Genomic DNA, 13,770 nt, shown 5'->3' on the forward strand with positions numbered 1-13,770 from the left:
GTTATAATGTTCAATTGTTGTGTACTTTGACATTGTATAGAATCAGCCCAAGTCGTACACCTGCCGTCTCTAGTTTGTATTAGTTGTATGTCGGGACGACATACGTTAGCATCGCCGAGCTCTCAGTAGTAGTACCAGTTCCTAGTAACCAGTTACCAGTAACCAGTGTACCAGTAGATGACTCACTACCAACCGTCTGCGTGAATCACTGACTGATTATTCATATTGCTGCTGACCATAGCAGGATTTCAAACACCCCTCACCCATAGGCACTGTGGGTCAGTTGAAGATAGGGAGCAGAGAGAGGCAAGTCGGCTGTTGGCGCTTCCCATACTTTCCGTTATATTATACGTACTACCAGCCTACGTGAGTATTCTTACCCCATCCACGTTACGTGAAAACCCACATGACAACTCCACTACACAACCTGTTCTTGTTGGAGTACCACAGGGTAGTGTCCTTGGCCCACTTCTCTTTCTCATTTACATCAATGACCTCACAAATGCATCAAAGCTTCTTAAACCCATTTTATTTGCAGATGACACTACTTATGTCTTCTCTCACCCAAACCCAACCATACTAACACACACTGTAAACGACGAACTACTTGGATGTCTACCAACAAACTTACTCTCAATATAGATAAAACCTACTTCATGCTACGTACATATTTGGAAACAGTGGTAAATGGTTCACCCATTTCAAGACACACACACGGCAAATTTCTAGGTCTCCACCTTAACTACAGACTCAAATTCCAAACCCACATACAGCAAATATCCTGGAAAGTCTTCAAAACAGTAGGCATCCTATCAAAAATACGGTACCTTGTACCCCAAATGGCTCTTCTTGCTCTTTACCACTCTCATTTACCCTTACCTCACCTATGGTATTTGTGCATGGGGTCCAACCACAACAAATCGCCTTAAACCTTAAATAACCCAACAAAGAGCTGCAGTGCGACTGATTACTAACTCCTGCACTAGACAGCATACTCCACCAATTTTCAAGTCTTAACTTACTTAATATACAAAACATCCACACTTATTACTGAGCCTACTACATACACAGAACACTACACTCAAATATAAACCCTCCTCCTTGATAACTATAACAAAACACACAGCTATAATACAAGACTCAAATCACTCTTCAATATCCCACGTCCATCTCTCCCTTTGCAAAAATGCTATGCATGTAAAGGGCCCGAAGATCTGGAATTCATTGCCAGAAAACATTAGAAGACCCCTGCCTGCAAATCAATTTAAGGCCCTACTTAGAAATCACATCACCCAAAATTAACCAGACAAACACTTTACTTGATACCTACCAGTTACTCAAAAGCTACTCAAAAAAAAAAAAAATAATTTAAGACTGCTCAACTATTTGACAATTTACCTCGAACTTAAAATTGTTTCAATTTCATTATTGTATATTGCTGATGATTGCTCAACCATTTACTCGTAAGTGCAAACTTGTAAGTGTTTCAATCTCATTATTTTAAATTGTACTAAATTGTAATACTTCATATGTATATTGTTTTAACTTGTTCTAAATTGTAATACTGTACTTTTTATAAACTATATCAAAGCTGTACTTATTCTATACTGAACTGCTCTACTAGACATTAAAAGTCATATAGCATTAACTAATAACATACTCCATCCTCTTGTACTCATTGTAACTCGTCTAATGACCGTATGAACTGTTATTGCCTTATTAGTCTTAAGTTAATTTTAAGTTTGACCGAAATGCTCTGCATACAAAGGGGCTTTTGGCATGTACACCCAACTATTATATTCCTTTGTACAACCATGTATCATGTCAAAATAAAAATTATTATATTAATATTACAGTAACAGCCTGGTTGAATAGGCAATCAACAGAAAAGCCAGGTGCCCAAGTAGGGTTACAAGGCTAGAAAAACTAATGAAATCTATCATAGGTATGTCACAGTTTCTCAAGTCAGCTCTTGATAAGTCGGGCTGTGGTGCATGCAGTCAGCATCAACAACCTGATAGATCAAACCATCATACTGGTTCTCGTCAGACTGCAGGGTCAGTGACTCCCCACAATTTCTTCAGATAATCAGGCATCAAGCGTGGTATGGTCGGACCCTAGAGACCAGGAATAAATTCAGTCAATATGATTTAAGAGGTGAGCCATATGAATCGACTACCTGCAAAGAACCAGGCGCATACCCAGGATGGTAACACTAACATTCACTACATAAATAACACACACTTACTAGGGGACAAACATGACGTTTTGTACTTAGCACCATTAGCAGCCACAGTACTGTGCCTTTTTATTCTTCAACAGGAATCATATTACGTGTTGAAGAATTTCACAGCTCGTTTATGAATGATAAACAGTAATACAGTATTTATCATATCTGTTCTAGACACATGTCCACAGAATGAATGAGAAGCACGACAACACTTTAAATATGACTGATAACATTAGTGGCTTATCACAATGTCTTATAATTGTTTCGGGTTCTGTACGACCCTGACGTACTTTGTTAATAATAATAATAAAAATAATAATACACTAATTGTTTATTACTGGGCTTCCAAACATTTACATTGTCTGTTTCCCCCCCCCCTTTTTTTGAGTTAATAAAAGCTGTAGAATATATGTGACAAGAATTCTAATGAGAAAGTAATGAAGGTAGTTGTTGTAGTAAGTGATGTAGAAGTACAACAGTGACGTGCCGTAACAGGGATGTTGTGGTGTACGAGTGATGTAGAAGCGTAAGTAATGTTGTGTAACACCTCAAAAATCTTGGAGTGACTGGTTCCGACTCAGAACACCGAAATTACCCCTTATGCTAAGTCTTGGTAGACAGTGCAAAATACCTCCACTAAAAAGTGGGGAGGAGCGACAAGTACACTAAGCGAGAACTCAATGTCAGAGGTCCCCGAGCCTAAGGGAATTACCCACAAATCTCAATTATTATAATCAAGGGAGAAGCGCTAAGCCCGTAGGATTATACAGCGACTGTGGGGGAATGGAAGGTATTCAGGCTTAATTCAGGGAACTGGTGCACAGATCCAGTTCCCTAGATCAAGAGCCCCTAACCAGCATCAAGGAACCTTCCTTGAGGAGCCACAAATCTCAAGCGGACTTCAAAAAGGAAATGGACAAGTTCCTCAAATCAGTGCCTGACCAGCCGGACTGTGGTTCATAAGTTGGACTGCGTGCACCGGGTCAACAGTAACAGCCTGGTTGATCAGGCCTTGATCTTCCAGGCGGCCTGGTCTGAGACCGTGTCGCGGGGACATCGATCCCCGGAAACGTCATTCGGTTATCCTTCAGGTAACTGTTAGTCACCATTCTTCACTTGGCCGGCTGTACCACACACATTGCTGTTAGGGTTATTAAGGGCCAACACACCACAAGCCGAATTGAGCTCTAACGCCCGGCTCCCGGGGATAAGGAAGTTCTCAATCACGAGAGGACAGTAGAGGGCGTGGTGGCCCCTATAGCAAAGGAACAAGAATCCAGAGGACTCTGGTTAAAGATGTAAACAAGGAGTGGAAGTTCCATTTTAAAGCTGGCTGACTCATGAAGCGTCCATGACGGTGTAGGCGAGGGGAAACCTCGTGACAGACAGGGAAATTATAGCCAGCCCCATCCAGGAAAGGTAATGACAGGCGACTCGCGACAATCGGAGGACTCGCGAAAGATGCTTGCGAGCAGAATACACCACACGTGTTTATGCTCACATTTCAAGGTGAAGGGCTCCTCAGCCAAGGAACTGGAGCTACCCTCCCTTTCCTTGGTTCAAGAATGTGCGCGCTCTTCGTGGAGATATTTGCAGAAACCTGTCCACATATTCAGGGAAGGGTGGGTTTAATTCCTTGGGCAGAGTCCACCACCAGCATGAAGGCACCCTCCTTGTAGGGAAATGATTTCCATTAAAAACCCTATAATGGTGAGCGGAGTGAAACTATATCTGGTATGAAGCCTACTAAGTGAGGAGGTAAGGAGAATCATAATACAAGTATAATTATCTCTTGGATGACTAATAAGTGCCCTGGGATATATTGTTTCACTTTGTTAGTTACCCGATATACACTACCAAGCCACGACTAATATTTAAACACTGAAGAATGAGTCATATCACTGTGAATTTTTAAATAATTAACAAGATAATCATTTGTGCACTCCGGAGTAACTACTGAATAAATGATGAGCTTAAATTCTGTATCACCCATATTTTTCTTTTCTTCATAGTGGCTCGCTGTTGGTATCACATCAGGCGTTGATACACTGATACTGGCAACCAATGATTACATTTTTTTTTCTAAAAAAAAAAAAAAAAATAAAAAAGTAGATAACTTGACAGTTTAATTAAATGAACTAGTATATTGCTCATTGTCAAGGGCTACGTGTACCGCTTCGTATCATTATATTAATGGAATACAAAACCGACAAGTAGACGAGTAAGACGTGCAACAGCTTGGTATTCTTAAGACGTTTCGTAGGTATAAGGTATGAAAAAGTATACGGTGGTATTTCCCTCAGCCTAGGTACTATTTTTCATAAATCAAAGATCCAGGACCAAAACTCTTTCCCTAAAGGTGTTCTAAGTTAATGATTTCGTATGCATTTCTCTCAGGTTGGCAGTCATTTGACTTCTTACCACAGCTCATGTCTTCATGACGCGGGGTAAGCCGGTGCTTGCTTAATCACCGACCTAGTCGATCAATTATCTACGACCAGGACTCATGAAACTTTTTCTTTCAAGCTAAATTTGCAAGTTAAGAGCTGTTATCCTACCTTAACTCAGTTATAGGTTAAGAGCTGTTATCCTACCTTAACTCAGTTATAGGTTAAGAGCTGTTATCCTACCTTAACTCAGTTATAGGTTAAGAGCTGTTATCCTACCTTAACTCAGTTATAGGTTAAGAGCTGTTTTCAAACCTCAGCTCATTTCAAATCCTCATAGGTTGCCAGCTATAATCACATAGCACCCAGGTACCTATTTACTACTTGAATAGGGGCAACAAGTTTAGGAAGGGAGCTATGACCAACGTCTCTATTCGCCCCGGTTAACCCTCCTCCCCCCACTAACCTCAGTCATATAGAAATGTCCCGGCTCAGGCAGATTTCATCAGTAGATGTAAGAAACTCATTCTGTGACGTAATATGACAGGGAAACGGCGTGCTTTATACCCACAGAGCGTAGGATGTCACCACACTGCGTCCAATAATAATATTATATATATATATATATATATATATATGTATATATATATATATATATATATATATATATTTATATATATATATATATATATATATATATAAATAACTGTTGATAAATTAGACACATGTGCAACTCTTGGGTATCTTTATTGAGGAAACGTTTCGCCAGACAGTGGCTTCATCAGTCCATACAAAGGAGAATCTTGAAGAACAGGAGGAGAATGAGGTAATCAGTCCCTCAGCCTTGAGTCGATGTGTTCAGTCCATCAATCTTGAATCTTAATACTTGGGAATTCTTCGCTTGCCTAATTCTTGGGCACGACCTACTTCCACATTGAACAAATGTGACACTACCTATGACTGCTGCACCTCTCCTGCCAACGGTTTATAAGCTCCTTCTCCGCACGTATGCCGTTTTCTATTCAAGATTGATGGACTGAACACATCGACTCAAGGCTGAGGGACTGATTACCTCATTCTCCTCCTGTTCTTCAAGATTCTCCTTTGTATGGACTGATGAAGCCACTATGTGGCGAAACGTTTCCTCAATAAAAATACCCAAGAGTTACACATGTGTCTAATTTATCAACGTGTCGGTTCTCTGAACCATTCATCTACAAACATATATAACTGTAGCCGATGATAAAGAGTGGTGAGCCCATAGCCATGCCGTACGACTGCGGGAATAAATCTGTACCCAAAGAACCCCTCCTTCCTTGCACTGAATTTGATTGTCTCCCATTCCCTAGGCCCTAGGGTATGATCCCAGTGGGTTTTGTGCTTCCCCATAATAATAATAATTTACACATGAAAAGCGATGCATCTTTCTGAGCTATTCCAAGTAACCGGGGACAGTGGCCCCCCGATATGGTCTGCAGATCACCTTCATGTAACTCTTGCTTGGAAAAAAAACCTGAAGAGGCGAAATGTCTGAATCAAGTTTTTAATTACTGTTCATGTCTTTGTTTGCAGTTCGTTGGTATTCCCATACCATCTATTGTTACAACAGCGTACCCACGCAATGACGGTGTATCCAATTTTGCTTAAAAAAAAAATATCCAGCATAACAAGGTGGCGCCTGTGTGTCGCGGCAGTGGCTGGCATGTCGCCGGCCACTTCCTTATCCTCCCTTATCATACTAGTTGCAGCAGGTATATAAGGCTATTGTATGTGTACTTTCTCCTCGTGTAAGGCAGCTGGGGTTCTGCCTTAAGCAAGATAACTGATGCATTTTTGGTGTATATACAAAAGTTACATTGACAAAAGTTGCTGATTTGCTTCAGCATTGGAGAGCGCTTATTATAATAATAACAGAATAATAATATCATAGTAAGAATAAGTAATAATAAAAATAGTAATTATAATAAAATAACTGGGAAATAAAGAAAGCAGCGATACGAATATGGCGGCGTTATCTCATGTTATCATTAGGCACGATACGTTTATCAGCCTGGAGGACCACCACACGTGAGAAGGGAGAGGGGTAGGGGATAGAGAAGGAAAGGGGGAGAGGAGAGGGAAATGGTGGGGTGAAGGAAGGAGCAGGGTGGGGGGGGGGACAGATTGAGATAAAATGGGGAGGAGGGGTGCACAGGTCATGATCAACACAAATAACAGGTTGTTAAGATACCTTTTTTTTTCATTGTTAGGATACTTTTGCTTGAAGCTAGGATGCCTTTTTTCTAAATTTTATTATCTGATAGTTGCTATGATTACGAACAGCTGAACCTTACATGTAAAGACAAGTTCCCTACAAGTTTCAGCAACACTGACTTATTCGATAACACTTACCGTTGATAACATCCTAACAATTATCTGTACCAACAAGGGAAATACAGGATTTTATATTATCTTTATGCTGAGAAAAATGCTAGGCTAATATTTGTTTCATAGATGTTAAACTGCATTTATGTATAACACCAGGAAACAAAAGAGCATCCGAACGACTAATATGTATAATACAAGAAAAAGGATTAACCGAGCCATTAACGTATAATATAAACAAGAGCATCTAAACCATTTACGTATAAATTACACGAAACAAAAGAGCAATCGAATCATCTGCGTATAGTACAAGCAAATGAGAGCACCCGAACAATCATACTGTATTTAGGACCACTTTGGATAGAGAAGTTAAAGTTTATCAAGAGAAATTGAAATATTTCTCCCGACACGGGTCTTAGTCAAATGACGACCCACTCTGTGGAGTGCTTAATCAACTGACAAAGGATTTTCACTGACTTATCGGTCCACCTTGTCAAATTTGTACATCAAACAGAGAGATGTGATGACATTTTTTTTTCACGCCATGTTTACAAACATAGGATCACACTAGTTAAGTGTCTTATGATCCACTCCTGGGGAGGCCTCGTTGATACAGTTTTTTTTTTTTTCAAAGTTCCTTTGCCAAATATGAATATGTTTGTTCTATTGAGCTAATACAGAATAACATCCACTACAGATCTACACACACTACTAAGCTAAAAGAGCCCGGAATGTTCAGTATAACCAGAGGAGTTCTTCCAAGTGTACTATTAAATATCATCCAATTTATAAAACAATATACATGTAAAAATATGTTATCACAACTTTTAATTTGCAATTCGGGATTAAATATTATCTCTTAAATTCCTTTGCTCTTTTTTTATTTTTTTTTTGTCCCACAAGCCTTATTTCTCTCCCAAACCCTTTTAAGATAGTGATTTGATGCTAGAGAGCTCTTGACCAAAGGAATCAAACCTTCCATTCCTCAAGGCGCTGTATGAATTGTGTTCAACTTTTTTTCAAGTATTTGAGGAAATTGTTTTTTCCACTAAAATAAAAGATAGTTAGGGCTAAAAACTATTAAAACTGCCTAACGTAATTAAGTTATAAGGGACTTTATGGTCCCAGACTGTTTAAAATGTCATTTAGTATTGTCTTCATTTTATAGGTTGTGAAAATTTTAAGCATTTAGCATCAGAGCTTCCCCTTAATGCAACTCCCCCCCCCCCCAGTTTCATCCTACTCTATCGCTGTGAATTTCCACCGATTACTGAAGGTGTAACGTAACAGTTCATCATGAAGTCGCTGCAGAACTGACCTTGGAGGGCACATATGGGACACGTCTCTGACTTGAAGAGACAGGAGTAGCACCTCTCATGGCCACACTGGTCGATTAACTTCCTCTTCTTGCCCTTGTCGAACGGCATCCTGCAGTTAGGGCAGATTCCGCCCTCCCGGAGCTTGGCGTAGATATCTGAAGGTAGAGAGCAATAGTTATATCTGGCACCAGACCACATACATCAATAAATAATAAATTATCTTGAACATTTGACAGCATAATAACCAGTGTGATATGTCTAGCTGCCTTATTAATAAGATACCAGACATTTTAAGTAAATATCCTCAATTTGTTTGCAAACAGATAAACATGACTTGTAAATATATATATATTTAAATGTATACTTTTAAACCCTTTTGAGGCCTAGCTCTCAGGCCCTTTGTGGATCAATATGCTCTTGCGCTACCATCCACAGTATAGATATGAATAAAAACTTACAAGACGATAAGATATATGATTAAAAAACACTATTAATGACTTTCACTTCAGAATTGATGTTACTCTTCACAGAAATGTATAAATTCTCTATAAACGTTAGTTTTAATGAAAAAAAATCAGTATTCTACCACATGGCCTCACCAAATGAAGTGAAGGTTATGTTCTCAGGAGTAAACTGGATAATTATCTCCACCATATGCCAGATCAACAAGACTGTGATGAATATGTGGGCCAGTGGACATCCACCAGCAACAGCCTGGTTAACAAGGCAAACACAAAACGAGCCTGGTTCAAGACCGGGCTTCAGGAGTAGAAAAACTCACGAAACTCATCAAAGGTATATGAGGTGTCGCAATAATACTGTGTACAGATCTTTAATAAATATGGAAGTATAAAATACTAAAAATATTACAAACATATAAATCTACTACTGGATGGCACTTCAAGGAGGTTCCTTGATGCTCCCCCCTCAAAAAAAAAAAAAATGGACTTGTTCTCCTGTTCCTTAGATCGAAACTAATTCTCTTACATTCTTCAGCCTCGTCTCTCCTTGCTTAAAATAACAGTCATAATCATTGTTATTAAGTACTTATAAAGCAAAATTAGATAAATGTACCTATTCCTCCCCCTTCCCACGTGGAGGGATATCTCCGTAAATATATATAGTTACTGATTTTAATACCAATATGCCCATATTTGGAATTCTTTATTAGGGGCCCCTCAAAGGAGGTTCCTTGATGCTGGTGAGGGGCTCTTGATCTAGGGAATTGGATCTGTGCTCCAGTTCCCTGAAATGAGCCTGAATGCCTTCCATCCCCCCCACAGGCGCTCTATAATCCTATAAGGGTTTTACGCCCTCATGATTATAATAATAATCTTTATTAAGCATAAAAAGGTGACGTGCAGCCTTACTAACTACTCGCAAAAGCCTTCGACAAGCGAGTCATAGTGTGAGTGGACAAAATGCGCGCAAACAGAATAACTGGTAAAGTGCGCAGATGGATATTTAACTTAACAAACAATTTAGGCGGCGGCGGCGACGGCAGCGACGGCAGCGACGGCAGCGGCGACGGCAGCAGCAGACAGAGTGAAGTCGGAGGTTGCGGCAGTGGAAAACTCTCTTACTCAAGGTAAAATACTCGTGCTTGTCTCATTCTTACATCCGACACAGACATGGACATACATCGTAGTACCGTAACATCCTTTCCGATGACACCATAGTCACAGAGTGGCATCCGTCGAAGGCACAGCGAATCTTCAAGAGTATATAGCCTCCAGTGAGCCTCAGAAAACAATATGTTCTATGAGGACAAGTTTCAGTTGGTTTCGTATGGAAGACTGGAGGAAATGAGACTAACGGAGTACAGGACAAAATCAAATCATTCAACAGAACAGAAGTCCAATGTACGAGACTTAGGAGTAATGATATAGATGATCTCACATTCAAGGATCACAACAATGTTGCTATTGCTACCCCAAGGAAAATGATAAGCTGGATAACTAGAACTTTCAAGACAAGAGATGCTGCTCCAATGGTGATACTTTTCCAGTCACTTATTCTCTCCAGGCTGAAATACTGCTGTATACTGATGGCCCCTTCAAGGCAGGCAAGACTGATAAGGAGAACTTTCAATGCTCATATACGCTCACTCAAACATTGAAACTAATGGGATAGGGGAAGCCTAAGTCCCTTCAACTGTAATCCTTGGATAGCAGGCGAGAAAGGTGCATCATAATTTACACCTGGAAAATCATGGATTGGTCCCAAACCTGCCCACCAGAATTAGTGAATGTTGCAGACGGTGCAAAGTACCTTCAATAAAAAGCAGGGGTGCGACAAGTCCACTAAGAGAGAAGTCACTGAGTGTCAGAGGTCCCCGACTCTTTCAACACATGAATAAGGCAAATTACCAGCAAACTTCTGCCTCTTTTCAAGAAGGAACTTAACAACTTCACTCAATTCATGAGCAGCCGGGCTGTAGTTTCATATATTGAACTTCCTGTGGTCCAGCAGTAACCAAACCAGGAGACCTGGTCTGGGACCGGGCCGCGGAGAGATTGGCCCCCAGAAGCATCCTTCAGGTATCCTCGTGCATCGACAGGCTTTAAGCCCAATTAACTAAACAAAAACAAATCATTAAGAAAACGCTTCGCTGAAATTTGAGGGGCAACTGTGTTTGATGCATGGAAGATTTGAAAGTGTGTCAGGGTGCGAGGCGGACATACCACCTACGTGTGAGGAATACTGTCAATATTCTCACCAATGTGCTGACCACTACAACAAACACTTCTCCCTCCCTTGCTGCTACAGCCCACATTGATAATGTTTCTCACACAGCCATAGCGTAATTTTTTTTATCACGAAGAGGATGCAGGTAAGTAACGTAAATCAAATGACTAGATAAAGTCTGATTACCAAGAGGACTCTTATTACGAAGACAGGTATAGTATGGCCTGCGACCTGGTCGCAATTGGATTCAAAGTGGAGCAAACAAAACTTAACAATAGTACATGACTTGTATTTTCCTTCAAAACAAACTGACAGTACTTACAAGTATGTACACTATGTACAGAGGTGGAACAGTGTACCACACGGTGACAAAAGATGACAAAAGCAGAAGCCAGAGAAAGCACCGTGCTCAACCAGCAGCTCAGGCAAGTCGTGTCAATTCGCTTGGCACAAGTGAACCACGTTGCTTCAGTTTTGGCAGGCTTGTCTGTGATTGGTCAATGAACCAAGGTACTGATTTAACGACAGGTACCCTATTGATCGTTAAACCTTCAGCACCCGAATTCGCTGGCTGGGAGGCAGCCTATATGGGAGTGTGACATACACCGAATTAAATGTAACATACTCGTAGCATGCCACAACTATCGTGAGTACTTTTCCATCCAAGGGCCTATCTTATTTATGTTCCTTTGATGGGTTTTGCGAGTTCTCCTACTGCAGCCAGGCTTGTCTGTTGCTTACTTGGTTGACCAGGCTGTTTCTGTTGTATTAACCGTACTGATGTAAACAGTGTTCCAGCAACTGAAGATGGCTAGCAACTCTCAGAGTAGCTCCTACAAGGAAGGGAGGCGCCTTGATGTCGCTGAGGGGCTCTTGATACTATGAACGGGGCTTATGATCCCATTCTCGCGGCGCTACATGATCCATACGAGTTTAGCGCTTCTCCTGATTAAAATAAATCCACGTTCTATCAAGCACCTTAACTACTGGGAACGCTTGGAAGCACTGGACTTGTATTCGTTGGAAAGCAGGAGATATATCATAATCTACACTTGGAAAATCCTGGAAGGAATGGTCCCGAATCTGCACACAGAAATCACTTCCTACGAAAGTAAAAGACTGGGCAGGCGATGCAAAATACCCCCAATTAAAAGTAGGGGCGCCATTGGTACACTAAGAGAAAACACCACAAGTGTCCGGGGCCCAAGACTGTTCAACAGCCTCCCACCAAGCATAAGGGGAATTACCAATAAATCCCTGGCTGCCTTCAAGAGAGAGCTGGACAGATACCTAAAGTCAGTGCCGGATCAGCAGGGCTGTGGTTCATATGTTGGACTGCGTGCGGCCAGCAGTAACAGCTTGGTTGATCAGGCCTTGATCCACCGGGAGGCCTGGTCGTGGACCGGGCCGCGGGGGCGTTGGTCCCCGGAATAACCTCCAGGTAGACTCCAGGTAAGGCGAAACAGTTTAAAGTTTTATTTTTTCAATAAAGCATACATTAAATAACTAGAATAATTACCATAATATATAAAATTTCTTTGTTGAAATGCTAGCTCACGCGAACCTACATTACCGAATTAGAAAATCTAACACACATGTTGTGGAGAGTGAATGAGAGAGGGGATTGGGTGCATGGATGAAATAACCTGGTCCTAGAGGGTACACGAACAAAAAATCTGAGACCCACTAGACTAGGCAGCACCCAGGGCAGCCTCATACTCTGTAATTTGTGTCAGGCTACCGCATGAATGATTGCAGCAGCAGATCAAATTCAGTTCCAAATGCCTGGTTTATAAAGGTTTAAATCCCATATTCCCACGAAAAACCCTACCAGAGGCTGAACATTTTGGGACGCACGGAAGGTCCGGCGGAGGGTTGTGGGGGTCGAATTCCTGGAAACCTACCTTATCATCAGCTTCCGTACATCTGGGAGTGCAAGATGGTATTTCTTCACCTATTTTACCACAGTTGACCACTATTACATCAAACCACTACCATAGCAGACCACCACCACAGCATATCAAACAATGACACAAAATATGAAGAGATGATATGACCATTGCTGAGGTGGGAACAAAGAGAGATAGGTTGAATCACCTCACCTCCCCCCCAAAAAAAACCGTTAAGTTTTTCAAATTCTTAAATAGGTTAGGTAAATTGTTTATATAATATAGAAATTTTGGCAATCTTAGGTTAGTATGCTAGGTTAGTGTTGGTGCAAAATTAATATTTAGCAACACAAAATTTGCATAACTTTAGTTATGCTCTTGGAGCACCACGGGAGGAGAAAGCAGAGAAAGGTGCCGACACCTCCGAACTGGACACAAGAAAAAGTGGGGACTGGAAATTAAGAGCCTAAGTATGCATGAGGAATCTCTTACAAAACTAGTGAATGTGGTAATACTAGCCAGGAAATTAGACACCCTGGTATCAAGAAAAAATACTGATCAATGTAGAAAAATGGTATAAAATACCGACATGAGGAAAAGAGAGAGAAATGAAGCATAATGCGATCCTTTATTGTTATTAAAGGATCGCATTATACCGTTTGTTTCCACTGATCAATGGAACGGGGGGCGGGGGTTAAATTGGGTAATGTTAAAACATGAACGCCAAATAGGGTACCTGGAGGTTACCTGGAGGTCATTCCGGGGATCAACGCCCCCGCGGCCCGGTCCATGACGAGGCCTCCCGGTGGATCAGGAGAAATATATACCCTACCAACACAACCCAAACCTTCAACCCAAGAGACCGTGACATCTACAACCCATACTCGCCTATA

The 13,770-nt window shown here is 41.0% G+C and overlaps 1 protein-coding gene across 10 annotated transcripts in view; it reads right to left on the reverse strand.

The window, feature by feature from the left end:
• Nucleotides 1-13,770, reverse strand: part of rols (rolling pebbles) — a 191,396-nt gene that overhangs the window by 68,475 nt on the left and 109,151 nt on the right. For all 10 annotated transcript variants that reach the window (XM_053781426.2, XM_053781424.2, XM_053781430.2 and 7 more), the window contains exon 2: nt 8,300-8,455. In XM_053781426.2, coding sequence (XP_053637401.2) covers nt 8,300-8,408 — 109 coding nt within the window. In that variant the 5' untranslated portion in view covers nt 8,409-8,455. The remainder of the gene's footprint in view (nt 1-8,299; nt 8,456-13,770) is intronic.

The sequence above is a fragment of the Cherax quadricarinatus genome, chromosome 20 (assembly GCF_038502225.1).
Source record: "Cherax quadricarinatus isolate ZL_2023a chromosome 20, ASM3850222v1, whole genome shotgun sequence".
Lineage (NCBI taxonomy): Eukaryota > Metazoa > Arthropoda > Malacostraca > Decapoda > Parastacidae > Cherax > Cherax quadricarinatus.